The following is a 15,563-nucleotide window of genomic DNA, read 5'->3' as shown; positions in this document are numbered from 1 at the left end:
TAGTAAGAGAACTGAGCATCATCAGGTGAAGGGGGAAATAGGCTACAATTTCAGGGAATGTGATACTGAAGAGTCTTACAATCGGATATCTTATCAGTTTAATCCCGAAACCTCCTGAACTCACCTCATTCCAGTGTGGCTCTGTTGTGTCCCGGAAAACTCTGGTCTTTGCTTTACTGACAAAATAGCCAAAGGAATCAACTTCAAGTGTACAGTATAAACCTGGAAAAGTGGTGGGGTGGGGGGGAGAGAGAGAATTAATAAATGGTAGGGTCACTCTTTACTCCCACAGGAAGCAGCCTTGGGCCAGCAGAGCGATGTAGTGAATTAGAGTGAATTAGATGGTCAGACAAAACAAGGTTCACTCGACATCGTTCAAAAACCCAGTTTGGGGCGAGGGGGGAGAGGGAGGGGGGGTGAGGGGGGAGAGGGAGGCGGGGCGAGGGGGGAGAGGGAGGGGGGGTGAGGGGGGAGAGGGAGGCGGGGCGAGGGGGGCAAGTCAGGGGGGGTGAGGGGGCCGAGTGAGGGGGGTGAGGGATCAGGGTGAGGGGGCCGAGTGAGGGGGGTGAGGGGGGCCGAGTGAGGGGGGAGAGGGATCAGGGTGAGGGGGCCGAGTGAGGGGGGTGAGGGATCAGGGTGAGGGGGCCGAGTGAGGGGGGTGAGGGATCAGGGTGAGGGGGGCCGGGTGAGGAGGATAGGGGGTGAGGCGTCAGGGATAGGAGTGAGGCATCAGGGATGGGGGTGAGGGGGTGGGCATGAGGGGGAGGGTGTGAGGGGGAGGGCGTGAGGCGTCAGGGATAGGGGTGAGGGGTCAGGGATAGGGGTGAGGGGTCAGGGGTGAGGGGTGTGAGGGAGTCGGGGGTGAGGGGGTTGGGGGTGAGGGGTCAGGGAACACAATGACTCACTGGCTGGGGTGTCGAAGCCCTTTGCTGATCGGACGATGACGTGGAGGAAGCCATTCAGACCGCCCGGCTCATCATCTGCAGGAAGGAACTCACTCAATAACATGGCTTTGGTTCCCAGCTCTCAGCATCCCGACTGCTCGCACTAACCTCCCCCCACCTCCACACTGACTCCTGACACCTCCCTGACCCCTGAACTCCCCACACCGACCCTGACCCCTGAACTCCCCACACCGACCCCGACCCCTCAACTCCCCACACCGACCCTGACCATTCCCTTATTCCCCCTGACACCGACCCCGAACCCTCACCCCCCCGATACCAACCACTCAAGCCCTCCCCCCACCCCTCACACATCCCCGCCCAATAATGACCCCTCACCCTCTGACATCAGCCTCTCACCCTCTTTATTGCTGGTTACGGGAATATTGTGAACGGTCCGCAGCTTCACACAGGCACCAGTCAGCATTTGTAACTCCAAGGAACTGAGCACAAAGCCCTGCAGGTCTGAGAGGGTTAGGGGTAAGAAATGGGGAGGGCGATAGGGAGGGGAGAAGAGAGAGAGTGTAAGGAAAATGGGAGTGAAGTGGTAATGAGGAGAGAAAAGAGTTGGATATACAGAGAGAAGGTTGAGGGGTGAGGGGAGAGAGACACATGAAGGACAGATGTGGGTGAAGAGAGAGAGAACAAAAGGAGAGAATGAGGAATATATTTGAACATTACCTTTAACTTCCTGGCTCACTGCACATTCAATGCGAGAGAACCCAGGCCCTTCCTGTAATGGGATAGGAGTTATACTTTCACTGTCAGCCAGTGATGTAATCAGGTGGAAGAGGAGCTTGGAATCAGGCACTCAGAGTCGTAGAGATGTACAGCATTTCGGTCCAACCCGTCCATGCCAACCAGATATCCCAACCCAATCTAATCTCACCTGCCAGCACCTGGCCCATATCCCTCCAAACCCTTCCTATTCATATACCCATCCAAATGCCTCTTAAATGTTGCAATTGTACCAGCCTCCACCACATCCTCTGGCAGCTCATTCCATACACGTACCACCCTCTGTGTGAAAAAGCTGCCCCTTAGGTCTCTTTTATATCTTTCCCCTCTCACCCTAAACCTATGCCCTCTAGTTCTGGACTGCCCCACTCCAGGGAAAAGACTTTGTCTATTTATCCTATCCATGCCCCTCATGATTTTATAAACCTCTATAAAGTCACCCCTCAGCCTCCGACGCTCCAGGGAAAACAGTCCCCGTCTGTTCAGCCTCTCCCTGTAGCTCAAACCTTCCAACCCTGGCAACATCCTTGTAAATCTTTTCTCAACCCTTTCAAGTTTCACAACATCTTTCCGATAGGAAGGAGACCAGAACTGCATGCAATATTCCAACAGTGGCCTAACCAATGTCCTGTACAGCTGCAACATGACCTCCCAACGTCTGTACTCAATACTCTGACCAATAAAGGAAAGCATACCAAACGCCTTCTTCACTATCCTATCTACCTGCGACTCCACTTTCAAGGAGTTATGAACCTGCACTCCAACGTCTCTTTGTTCAGCAACACTCCCTAGGACCTCACCATTAAGTGTATAAGTCCTGCTAAGATTTGCTTTCCCAAAATGCAGCACCTCGCATTTATCTGAATTAAACTCCATCTGCCACTTCTCAGCCCATTGGCCCATCTGATCACGATCCTGTTGTAATCTGAGGTAACCTTCTTCGCTGTCCACTACACCTCCAATTTTGGTGTCATCTGCAAACTTGCCAACTGTACCTCCTATGCTCACATCCAAATCGTTTATGTAAATGACAAAAATTAGAGGACCCAGCACCGATCCTTGTGGTACTCCACAGGTCACAGGCCTCCAGTCTGAAAAACAACCCCCCACCACCACCCTCTGTCTTCTACCTTTGAGCCAGTTCTGTATCCAAATGGCTAGTTCTCCCCATTGACGAAGTAGGCCAGAAGCCTGAGTTTGGCAGTTGTGTGTGGAGTCAGGGCTAAGGAGCTTGGTTTTGGGATCGGGTCCTCAGGGCTGTTGTCAGGGTAGCTAAATGCTTACAGACCTTTCAATCTATACAGTCCCAACCTACCTTTTTTCTGGAGTCTCTCAATTGCCTCTCGCCACTCACTGCGCTCGTAATCGGAGGACAGCAGGAACAAGAAACTCTGTGAAAGAGAAACTAAACAATCAATCAAGCAAATCATACGGCAAGAGGAAGCCACTGACCCTTCAAAGCTGCTGCACCATTCAATAATGACATGGCTAACACCTCACACCCACAGTGCCACCTCTCGATAAGAACCTCGCAGCCCATTATTGTATAAGGCTTTAATATTGAGCACTGTTTCCATCCCCTTCTCAGGGAGACAGTTCCAAAATCTGAGACCCTCAGCAAAATAAAATCAGTTTTAAATTATCAACACTGATTTTAAACAGTGACCAACTTGTTCCAGCCTTTATCCCAAGAGGAAACACCATCTCTGTTAGCACTCCTCAGGATCTTGTGTGTTTTAATGAAGATCCCAGACATGCAGGTTTGGTGGGTTACTGATAGGGGGAGCTGAGTCTGGATGGGATGCTCTTTAAAGGGTCAGTGCAGACTCAATGGACCAAATGGCCACTTGAAATTCTGTGATTCTAAGTCTCTGCTTACTTTTCTAAATTGCAGCAGATACAAGCCGAGCTTGTTCAACCTTTCCTCATAAAATAAGCTGCTCATTCCAGAGATTAGTCCAGTAAACCTCTGAATTGTGTCAAATGCTACCTGAAATACAGTGTCCTAGACAGGGTAACAGCAGTGCCTTGTATAACTGATGCATAATCTTCCAAACATTGTATTCAATTCCCTTCACAATAAAGCATAACAATCTACATCTTTCTTAACTACTTGATGTATCTTCGGTGATTTTGACATTATAACACACAGCTCCCTCTGCATTTAAACCTCTGTAATGTCTCACTGTTTCAGTAATGTAATTTTAAAGCCTCTCACTACACAATGCCAGAGGATCTCGAGTTGTCTGTGAAAAGGTCTTGTTTGAAGAAACAACCCTGACAACTCTGTGAACTCCCTCTCTGGGCTACCTTCGTCTATCTGACTTTTCCAGTCTGTATGCAATTAAAAATCCCCCATGATTATTAACATGCCTTTCTGACAAAAACATTCCTGTATGGTTCAATGTGAAGACCTCAATCTGCGTCCCCCTGCTGCCATGTCCCTGCCTTGTCTGCTAGGTCAGACTTATTCACCCACGTCAATCTCCGCCCCATGACTAACTCCACCCCCATGACCGACTCCACCCCCACACCAGGTCCTAGCTCCCAGCCCTGCCATATTTTCGCTATCCGTCCAGACCTCCCCTCTCTAAGGATGAAAGATCAGTCCTCAGCAGGGGCCTTACCTTCATACCCCTACGCTCTCGGATTAATGAGTTTAACATGCGGCGAGACATCGAGCATTTCTTCCGCTGCCTTCGCCTCCGCACCTACTTCAACCAGGACTCCCACCCACCCTCTGACGACCCCTTCTCCCGCCTCCAACACACCCCATCCACCTGGACACCCCGTGCTGGCCTCTTACCCACCCTCGATCTATTTATAGCCAACTGCCGCCGTGACAATGACCGCCTCAACCTCTCCACCCCTCTCACCCACTCCAACCTCTCACCCTCGGAACTTGCAGCCCCCCACTCCCTCCGTTCCAACCCCAACCTCACTATCAAACCGGCAGACAAGGGAGGCGCGGTAGTAGTTTGGCGCACCGACCTTTACACCGCTGAGGCTAAACGCCAGCTCATGGACACCTCCTCCTACTGCCCCCTTGACCATGACCCCACCTCCCACCACCAAACCATCATCTCCCAGACCATCCATAACCTCATCACCTCAGGGGATCTCCCATCCACCGCCTCTAACCTCATAGTCCCACAACCCCGCACCGCCCGCTTCTACCTCCTGCCCAAAATCCACAAACCCGACTGTCCCGGCCGACCCATTGTCTCAGCCTGCTCCTGCCCCACCGAACTCAGCTCTGCATACCTCGACACGGTCCTGTCCCTCTTAGTCCAAGAACTCCCCACCTATGTTCAGGACACCACCCACACCCTCCACCTCCTCCATAATTTTCGCTTCCCCGGTCCCCAATGCCTTATCTTCACCATGGACATCCAGTCCTGTACACCTCCATCCCCCATCATGAAGGCCTCTGCATCTTCCTTTCCCGCCGTACCAACCAGTACCCTTCCACTGACACCCTCCTTCGACTGACTGAACTGGTCCTCACCCTGAACAACTTCTCTTTCCAATCCTCCCACTTCCTCCAAACCAAACGAGTTGCCATGGGCACCCACATGGGCCCCAGCTATGCCTGCCTCTTCGTAGGATATGTGGAACAGTCCATCTTCCGCAGCTACACTGGCACCACCCCCCTACCTTTTCCTCCGCTACATCGATGACTGTATCGGTGCTGCCTCGTGCTCCCACGAGGAGGTTGAACAGTTCATCCACTTTACCAACACCTTCCACCCTGACCTCAAATTCACCTGGACTGTCTCAGACTCCTCCCTCCCCTTCCTAGACCTGTCCATTTCTATCTCAGGCGACCAACTCAATACAGATATTTACTATAAACCGACTGACTCCCACAGCTACCTGGACTACACCTCCTCCCACCCTGCCCCCTGTAAAAACGCTATCCCATATTCCCAATTCCTCCGCCTACGCCGCATCTGCTCCCAGGAGGACCAGTTCCAATAACGAACTCAAATGGCCGCCTTCTTCAAGGACCGCAATTTCCCCCCAGACGTGGTCGATGATGCCCTCCACCGCATCTCCTCCACTTCCCGCTCCTCCACCCTTGAGCCCCGCCCTTCCAACTGCCACCAGGACAGAACCCCACTTGTCCTCACCTTTCACCCAACTTGTCCTCACCTTTCACCCCACTTGCGCCCACACCTCCCCACTCACTTCCCTCCAAGGCCCCAATGGACCCTTCTATATCTGTCGCAAATTCACCTGCGCCTCCACACACATCATTTACTGCATCCGCTGCACCCGATATGGTCCCCTATACATTGGGGACACAGGCCGCCTACTTGTGGAACGTTTCAGAAACACCTCTGGGACACCCGCACCAACCAACCCAACCACCCCGTGGCTGAACACTTTAACTCCCCCTCCCACTCCACCAAGGACATGCAGGTCCTTGGCCTCTTCCATCACACACATGACACCTGGAGGAAGAGCGCCTCATCTTCCGCCTAGGAACCCTCCAACCACAAGGGATGAATGCAGATTTCTCCAGTTTCCTCATTTCCCCTCCCCCCACCTTATCTCAGTCCCAACCCCCGGATTCAGCACCGCCCTCTTGACCTGCAATCTTCTTCCTGACCTCTCCGCCCTCACCCCGTCTCCGGCCTATCACCCCCACCTTAACCTCCTTCCACCTATCGTATTCCCAACGCCCCTCCCCCAAATTCCCTCCCCACTACCTTTTATCTCAGCCCGCCTGGCACACCAGCCTCATTCCTGAAGAAGGGCTTATGCCCGAAACATTGATTCTCCGGCTCTGCAGATGCTGCCTGGCCTGCTGCGTTTTTCCAGCACCACATTTTTCAACTCAGACTTATTCACCTCCCAGTTTATTGGTTGGTTTGAATGCTACACTCATCCAGATACATACCTTTTAGCTTTATCCTTTTGTTAATTTTGTAAATTTACTACTTCTATTGGTTTACTCTTGGATTTGAGCTCTCTATCTTTTCCTGTCATATTTCTTCTTCATTTCCCACATTTTTATATTTTCCTTTTGCCTTATCTCTACTCTTTTAACATTTCTTCCCAAATTTGATCCTTTGTCCCCACAATTCAGTTTAAAATCCTTTCTCCTTCCCTAGTTATGCAGTCAGCAACAATACCATCCCCAGCACATTTCAGGGGGACACCCTCCCATTGGGACAAATCCCACTTTCCCATGTCCTGGTGGCTGTGCCCCACAAACTGGAATCCATTTTTCCCACACCTGTCCTAGAACAAAATATTCATCTCTCTCATGTCGTTATCCCTGTGCCAATCTGTTATGGGCCAATCTAGAAATTATGACCTTTGAAGTTCTGTTGTCCCTAACTCCTTTGAATGTCCTTCACTGTTTTGGATGTAGGTTTGCTCGCTGAGCTGAAAGGTTCATTTCTAGACGTTGTCCTGTCCATGTTCACACTGACATGCACCATGACACCAGGATTCTCCCCCACACACCAAACTCCTCTCCAGCACTCAGGGGGTATCCTGAACAGTGTCAATTCCCCAGCCCTCAACACTGCACCTTACCCCCAGCACATTCCCTCTCAAAGACCCTCACGTGAGTAGCTTCCCATTCTGTGATACTCAGCTCCGAAAGCTGCTGACTGCACTGACATCTCCATAATCCCTCCCCATCCAGTCACTCACCCAGTGACCCCTCCCTGACCCGGGTCCCCCAGTGACCCCTCCCTGACCCGGGTCCTCCAGTGACCCCGCCCTGACCCGGGTCCCCCAGTGAACCCTCCCTGACCCGGGTCCCCCAGTGACCCCGGTCCCCCAGTGACCCCTCCCTGACCCCGGTCCCCCAGTGACCCTGTCCTGACCCGGGTCCCCCAGTGAGCTCTCACCTTTCCGTACTTGTTGTGTATCCGGAAGGGAATGGTGGGCGAGTGCAGGAGGAGCCAGGATTCCTGTTCACACAATTTCTTCTTCAGGCGCTCCACAACCCGCATCTGACCCTTCGGAGATTTCTGCGAATGGAGGAAGAGATGGGCAGGAACAGGAAGGGAAGGAGGGAAGGAGACAAGGTAGGGGAAGAGAGAGAGAGAGAGAGAGAGATTAGGAGTTGGACGGGGAGAGAGAGAGAGAGGGAGAGATTGGGGGAGAGAAGGAGAGATTGGGGGGGTGGGGGAAGAGATTGGGGGGGTGGGGGAAGAGATTGGGGGGTGGGGGAAGAGATTGGGGGGTGGGAGAGAGATAGAGGGAGAGAGAGAGAGAGAGAGAGATTGGGGGAGAGAGAGAGAGATTGGGGGAGAGAGAGAGAGAGATTGGGAGAGAGAGAGAGAGAGATTGGGAGAGAGAGAGAGAGAGAGAGAGAGAGAGATTGGGGGAGAGAGAGAGAGAGAGAGAGAGAGAGAGAGATTGGGGGAGAGAGAGAGAGGGAGAGAGAGAGATTGGGGAGAGAGAGAGATTTGGGGAGAGAGAGAGAGAGAGAGAGAGATTGGGGAGAGAGAGAGAGTTGAGGAGAGAGAGAGATTGGGGGAGAGAGAGAGATTGGGGAGAGAGAGAGATTGGGGAGAGAGAGAGATTGGGGGAGAGAGAGAGATTGGGGGAGAGAGAGAGATTGGGGGGAGAGAGAGATTGGGGAGAGAGAGAGATTGGGGGGAGAGAGAGATTGGGGGGGAGAGAGAGATTGGGGGAGAGAGAGAGATTGGGGGGAGAGAGAGAGATTGGGGGGAGAGAGAGAGATTGGGGGGGGAGAGAGAGATTGGGGAGGGAGAGAGAGATTGGGGGGGAGAGAGAGAGAGATTGGGGCGAGAGAGAGAGATTGGGGAGAGAGAGAGAGATTGGGGGAGAGAGAGAGATTGGGGAGAGAGAGAGAGAGAGAGAGAGATTGGGGGAGAGAGAGAGAGAGATTGGGGGAGAGAGAGAGAGATTGATGGAGAGAGAGAGATTAGGAGTGGGACGGGGAGAGAGAGACAGAGGGAGAGATTGGGGGGTGGGGGAAGAGATTGGGGGGTGGGGGAAGAGATTGGGGGGGTGGGGGAAGAGATTGGGGGGGTGGGGGAAGAGATTGGGGGGTGGGGGAAGAGATTGGGGGGGTGGGGGAAGAGGAAGAGATTGGGGGTTGGGAGAGAGATAGAGGGAGAGAGATTGGGGGGAGAGAGAGAGAGAGAGAGAGAGAGATTGGGGAGAGAGAGAGAGAGAGAGAGATTGGGGATAGAGAGAGAGAGAGAGATTGGGGGAGAGAGAGAGAGAGAGATAGATTGGGGAGAGAGAGAGAGAGAGATTGGGGAGAGAGAGAGGGATTGGGGAGAGAGAGAGAGAGAGAGAGAGAGAGAGTGGGGAGAGAGAGAGAGATTGGGGGGAGAGAGAGAGGGAGAGAGAGATTGGGGAGAGGGAGAGAGAGATTGGGGAGAGGGAGAGAGATTGGGGAGAGAGGGAGAGAGAGATTGGGGAGAGAGAGAGAGATTGGGGAGAGAGAGAGAGAGATTGGGGAGAGAGAGAGAGATTGGGGAGAGAGAGAGAGATTGGGGGAGAGAGAGAGAGAGATTGGGGGGAGAGAGAGAGAGATTGGGGAGAGAGAGAGAGAGATTGGGGGGGAGAGAGATTGGGGGGAGAGAGAGATTGGGGGGAGAGAGAGATTGGGGGGAGAGAGAGAGAGAGAGATTGGGGAGAGAGAGAGAGATTGGGGAGAGAGAGAGAGATTGGGGGAGGGAGAGAGAGAGATTGGGGAGAGAGAGAGAGAGAGATTGGGGGAGAGAGAGAGAGATTGGGGGGAGAGAGAGAGAGATTGGGGGGAGAGAGAGAGATTGGGGGGAGAGAGAGATTGGGGAGAGAGAGATTGGGGAGAGAGAGATTGGGGGGAGAGAGAGAGATTGGGGGAGAGAGAGAGAGAGAGATTGGGGAGAGAGAGATTGGGGAGAGAGAGAGAGAGAGATGGAGGTGTTGAGGTGGAGAGGAGGGGAAGAAGTAGGTGAGGATGAGTATCAGATTCACAGTCAACGGAAAGGGGAGTTTCCCCAACAGCGATCTGGAGCTGACCCTCAGGGGCAGTTCAACCGCTGATGCCCTGAGCCCAATCCTAACCCCCCCAATCATTACCCCCACAAAGCTTTTCCCTTCAGCGTAATGCTGAGTTTAATCCACCCAACCCGTCCCCATGACGTTGAACTCTATCAGCCCCAACCCATACTCCCTCCGATGCCCTGAATTCCTTAACATGGCTCCTGCACCTGCTCAACCCACCCACAGTTCCCCTGTCCACCAACTGCATTTCCTATCCTCCCACTTTACCCTCCAACTGCACTGTCCTAACACCATCCCACAGGCACAGACACCACCTCAAGCCAAGTCCCCAGAGGCAGCACCAAGATCCGGTACAGTAACCACCCTGTCAGTCTGCTCTAGGGGGCCCAGCCTATAGACCAAGGACACAGGCAGCTCAGTGTCAGGCAGCCTGGGTTCAGCCCTCACCTTTTCCCTCTGGATTTCGTTCTTGGTGTGAGAAATCTTCATCTTCATTTCCTCGAGTTCATGCTCAGGCACCACATGAACCTGTGGACTCGGCTCCAAATCCTCAGCAGACAGGAACATGAGGTCAGCCAGGGGAATGTACCACTTACAGTCATACTGCTGCTGCTGCTGCCTCCTAACCAGAACAAACATACCGGGGAGAGACAGTGAGGACTGCAAGTGCTGGCAAGGCAGAGGCAATAAAACGTGGAGCTGGAAAAACACAACAGCTCAAGCAGCATCAAAGGAGCAGGAGAGTCAAGGTTTCAACCTTTTCAGGTTTTGTCCAAAATATCGGCTTTCCTGTTTCTCTGACGCTGTTTGAGCTGGGGTTCTTTTTAAAATTCCACAGTTTAACAAACACATGAAGGAGGACATAGTGTGTGTGTGCAAGAGAGAGAGAGAGAGAGAGAGAGAGAGAGAGAGAGGAGGGTAGGGGGAACAGAGGGGGGACAGTGTGGCAGAGAGGGGGAAGCAGAGAGAAGGGGGGAGACAGAGAGGAGGGGGTAGACAGAGAGGGAGGAGGGGGACAGAGAGAGAGAGAGAGCAGGGGGACAGAGAGAGAGAGCAGGGGACAGAGAGAGAAGAGGGGGACAGAGAGAGAGAGAGAGAGGAGGGGGACGGGGGGGGAGACAGAGGGGAGGACAGAGAGGGGGATGGAGCAAGGGAGGGAGACAGAGAGAGAGAGAGAGAGAGGAGGGGGACAGAGAGAGAGAGGAGGGGGATAAAGAAAGAGAGGGGGGACAGAGAGGGGGGGGAACGGGGGGTGGGGGGGGTCAGAGTAAGGGAGACACAGGAGGGTGACAGGGGGACAGAGAGTGGGGTTAACAGGGAGATGGGAAGGGGGGGACAGAGAGAGAGAGAGAGAGAGAGAGGAGGGGGGCGGGGGGGGGGAGACAGAGGGGGGGACAGAGAGGGGGATGGAGCAAGGGAGGGAGACAGAGAGAGAGAGAGAGAGAGAGGAGGAGGGGGACAGAGAGAGAGAGAGGAGGGGGATAGAGAAAGAGAGGGGGGACAGAGAGAGGGGGGGAACGGGGGTGGGGGGTCAGAGTAAGGGAGACACAGGAGGGTGACAGGGGGACAGAGAGTGGGGTTAACAGGGAGATGGGAAGGGGGGACAGCAAGAGGGAACGGGGGCTTTGACAGGGGGAGGGATGTAGGGCAGAGCGAGGGGTACAGGGGAATACAGAGGAGGAGATGGGGGACAGACAGAGATGGGGGACAGAGAGAGAGAGAAGGGGGACAGAGAGAGAGAGAGAGGGGGTAACAAGGAGACAGAAAGGGGGGACAGGGAGAGGGAGGGAGGAAGACAGAGATAAAGAGAAAGAGACAGTGATAGAGACAGGGGAAAGGGAGACAGAGACAGTGAAAAAGATAAAGAGATAAAGAGTGAGAAAGGGTGAAAGAAAGAGAGATAGATAAAGAGAACAAGATGGGGAGAAAGGCAGACAGAGAAATTGCCCGGGAGAGCTGTTCAATCACGTGAAGGAAGTTGTGGTCACTGAAAGGAAAAGGCCAACATGAGGCAGCAGGCTGGTCACACAGGTAATGACACTGAGCAGGAAGGGAGAGTATCCACACTGCACCCACAGGCAGTACACAACACTCGAGTTTGCAAAGATCGAAAAAAGGCAGAACTCAAAGCCAAATACCCAGTGCACAGGTAACAGCATGGAATTGTCAGCTCAAACAAAAATAAACTTGGGTGCTCCAACAGTCAGTAGGAACACAGGAAGCCATTCAGCCCCTCAATCCTGCTCTATGATGGCAGCAATGTGCAAGAGAAGGACAGAGGCACCAGCAAGATGGACAGAGTGAGAGAGATAGAGAGCTGGAGAAGGACAGGGAGCGAAACTGGGAGAGAGAGATGGAGAGACCCCAGAGAGGAAAAGAGAGAGAGAGAGAGAGAAAGTGAGAGAGACAGCATGAGAGAGAGGGTGAGCAGCCAAATTGGGGAGGGGGAGCCAGGGGAGGTGGTGGGAGGGGAGATGCGGGGGAGGTGGGGGCAAACAGAATGGGGGGGATAGAGTGAGGGTACGGAATGGGGGATGGAGTGGGAATGGGGGGATGGAGTGAGGGGGGACGGAATGGGGGGATGGAGTGAGGGTGGAGGTGGAGTGAGGGGGGACGGAATGGGAGGGTGGAGTGAGGGGGGACGGAATGGGGGGGTGGAGTGAGGGGGGACGGAATGGGGGGTGGAGTGAGGGGGGACGGAATGGGGGGGTGGAGTGAGGGGGAAGGAATGGGAGGGTGGAGTGGGGGGTGGGGGGTGGAGTGAGGGGGGACGGAATGGGGGGTGGAGTGAGGGGGGACGGAATGGGGGGATGGAGTGAGGGGGAAGGAGGAGGGTGGAGTGAGGGGGGATGGAATGGGGGGGTGGAGTGAGGGGGGATGGAATGGGGGGGTGGAGTGAGGGGGGACGGAATGGGAGGGTGGAGTGAGGGGGGACGGAATGGAGGGGTAGAGTGAGGGTGGATGGAATGGGGGGGGGGGGAGTGAGGGGATTTATCCTAGGATTCTCTGAGAAGCCAGGGAGGAGATTGCAGAGCTTTTGGCTTTGATATTTAAGTTGTTATTGTCTACAGGAATAGTGCCAGAAGCCTGGAGGATAGCAAATGTGGTTCCCCTTGTTCAAGAGGAGGAGTAGAGACAACCCTGGTAATTATAGATCAGTGAGCCTTACTTCAGTTGTGGGTAAATGTTGGAAAAGGTTATAAGAGATAGAATGTGGACGCTTTGGAGAGGGTGCAGAGAAGGTTTACGAGGATATTGCCTGGTAGGGAAGGTGCTAGCTATGAAGAGAGGTTGAGTAGGTTAGGTTTGTTTTCATAAGAGAAAAGGAGATTGAGGGGGGAACCTGATTGAGGTCTATAAAACCATGAAGGGTATAGACAGAGTGGATAGAGATGAGCTTTTTCCCAGGGTGAGGGATTCAATATTCAAAGATCATGCGTTCAAGGTGAGAGGTGGAAAGTTTAAGGGGGATACATGCGGCAAGTACTTCACACAGAGGGTGGTGGGTGTCTGGAACGTGTTGCCAGCAGAGGTGGTAGAGGCAGGCACGGCAGATTAATTTAAGATGTGTCTGGACAGATGCATGAGTAGGTGGGGAGCAGAGGGATACAGATGCTTAGGAATTGGGCGACAGGTTTAGACAGTAGATTTGGATCAGCACAGGCTTGGAGGGCCGAAGGGCCTGTTCCTGGGCTGTAAATTTTCTTTGTTCTTTGATGGGATCTATAATCATCTAGAAAACAATAATTTGATTAGGGATAGTCAACATGATTTTGTGAAGGGTAGGTCATGCCTCACAAACCTTACTGAGTTCTTTGAGAAGGTGACCAAACAGGTAGATGAGAGTAAACCTGGTTGATGTGGTGTATATGGATTTCAGCAAGGTGTTTGATAAGGTTCCCCACAGTAGGCTATTGTACAAAATGCGGAGGAATGGGATTGTGGGAGATATAGCAGTTTGGATCAGTAATTGGCTTGCTGAAAGAAAACAGAGGGTGATGGTTGATGGGAGATGTTCATCCTGGAGTTCAGTTATTAGTGGTATACCGCAAGGATCTGTTTTGGGTTCACCGCTGTTTGTTATTTGTATGAACGACCTAGATGAGGGTGTAGAAGGATGGGTTAGTAAATTTGTGGGTGACACTAAGATTGAAGGAGTTGTGGATCGTGCAGGTTACAGAGGGACACAGATAAACTGCACAGCTGGGCTGAGAGGTGGCAAATGGAGTTTAATGCATAAACGTATGAGATGATTTACTTTGAAAGGAGTAACAGGAGTGCAGAATACTGGGCTAATGGTAAGAATCTTGGCAGTGTAGATGAGCAGAGAGATCTCGGTGTCCATGTACATAGATCCCTAAAAGTTGCCACCCAGGTTGATAGGGTTGTTAAGAAGGCATATGGTGTGTTAGCTTTTATTGGTAGAGGGATTGAGTTTCAGAGCCATGACGTTATGCTGCAGCTGTACAAGATACTAGTGTGGCCACACTTGGCGTATTGCATTCAGTTCTGATCACCGCATTATAAGAAAGAGGAGGAAGCTTTGGAAAAGGTTGAGAGGAGATTTACTGGGATGTTGCCTGGTATGGAGGGAAGGTCTTATGAGGAAAGACTGAGGGACTTGAGGCTGTTTTTGTTAGAGAGAAGGTCGAGAGGTGACTTGATTGAGACATATAAGATAATCAGAGGGTTAGATAGGGTGGGCAGGAAGAGCCTTTTTCCTCTGATGGTGATGGCCAGCACGAGGGGACATAGCTTTAAACTGAGGGGTGATAGACATAGGTCAGATGTCAGAGGTAGTTTCTTTCCTCAGGGAGTGGTAGGGGCGTGGAACGCACTGCCTGCAACAGTATAGTAGACTCGCCAACTTTAAGGGCATTTAAATGATCATTGGATAGGCATATGGAAGAAAATGGAATAGTGTAGGTTAGAGTAGTGGGGGGAGAGTGGGTCAAAGTGTGTGGGGGAGGGGGGGTGGGGGGTGGGGGAAGTGTCATTGGGACAGTACCAGAGACGTGGTAAGACAGAGGCAAACAGATAAGGAGTAGGATGCTCAGAGAGGGGGCATGCACTCAGGCCACAGTGTGGGTGTGACTGAGCAAGACGGATAGAGAGAGACAAATAATGCCATATATCTTCCCTTTAGCAAATATTAAAACTTAACATCTGCTGCATCAGCCCTAGCTCTTACTGTATCAGCTCAATCAGATAACTGTTTCTTTCGCTGAGTCTGTTCATTTTATTAATTTCCCACTGACCTGGGGCCTGTACACCCCAGAAATCTGTCTCCATTAGCAGAATGCAGACCCGAAAATTCCCTACCCAACTGCCTGCTTTTTCAGTTTGCCGCACAACAGGAGATCAGTGAAGAGGAAAACATGTCGCAGCTTCCTGGATCCCTCTGAAACTTCAACAATAAAACCGTCTCTCACCAACTGCCGATTCTGAAAGAGAAAGTAGGAAGATATTCACGCAGGGTCACCACTGTCGGAGGGAGCTCTGCTGGTGGAAGCCATTGCCATGGGATGATGAAGGGCTTATGCCCGAAACGTCGAATTTCCTGTTCCTTGGATGCTGCCTGACCTGCTGCGCTTTAACCAGCAACACATTTTCAGCTCTGATCTCCAGCATCTGCAGACCTCACTTTTTCCTCATTGCCATGGGATGACAGGAAATCCACCAAAGGGTGGTGTGGGTGTGGTGGAGGTTACCATCTGGGGGCATTCATCAACAGGGTTGGGTTCAGGGTATTTCCCATCATGCCAGGGGAGTTATGGGGGAATAATCCACACCATGTCTCAGGGATGGGCAGGGCACAAAAAATGAACCTGTAACAAGGGGAGTACAGGACATCAACAATACTAAACAGAGAGGAGAAGGTGAACGGAT

The 15,563-nt window shown here is 52.5% G+C and overlaps 1 protein-coding gene across 2 annotated transcripts in view; it reads right to left on the bottom strand.

The window, feature by feature from the left end:
* The window catches only part of abr (ABR activator of RhoGEF and GTPase), a 119,642-nt gene that overhangs the window by 23,451 nt on the left and 80,628 nt on the right, over window positions 1-15,563 (bottom strand). For both annotated transcript variants that reach the window (XM_060848320.1, XM_060848321.1), the window contains 7 exons: window positions 14,997-15,118; window positions 10,122-10,296; window positions 7,553-7,675; window positions 2,998-3,073; window positions 1,305-1,409; window positions 906-980; window positions 125-222 (listed from right to left, as the gene is read on the bottom strand). In XM_060848320.1, the coding sequence (XP_060704303.1) occupies window positions 125-222; window positions 906-980; window positions 1,305-1,409; window positions 2,998-3,073; window positions 7,553-7,675; window positions 10,122-10,296; window positions 14,997-15,118 (774 nt within the window). The remainder of the gene's footprint in view (window positions 1-124; window positions 223-905; window positions 981-1,304; window positions 1,410-2,997; window positions 3,074-7,552; window positions 7,676-10,121; window positions 10,297-14,996; window positions 15,119-15,563) is intronic.

This window comes from Hemiscyllium ocellatum, chromosome 31 (genome assembly GCF_020745735.1).
Source record: "Hemiscyllium ocellatum isolate sHemOce1 chromosome 31, sHemOce1.pat.X.cur, whole genome shotgun sequence".
Classification (NCBI taxonomy): domain Eukaryota; kingdom Metazoa; phylum Chordata; class Chondrichthyes; order Orectolobiformes; family Hemiscylliidae; genus Hemiscyllium; species Hemiscyllium ocellatum.
Note: the sequence above shows the minus strand (reverse complement) of the source record. Positions and strands in the feature narration are given on the sequence as shown.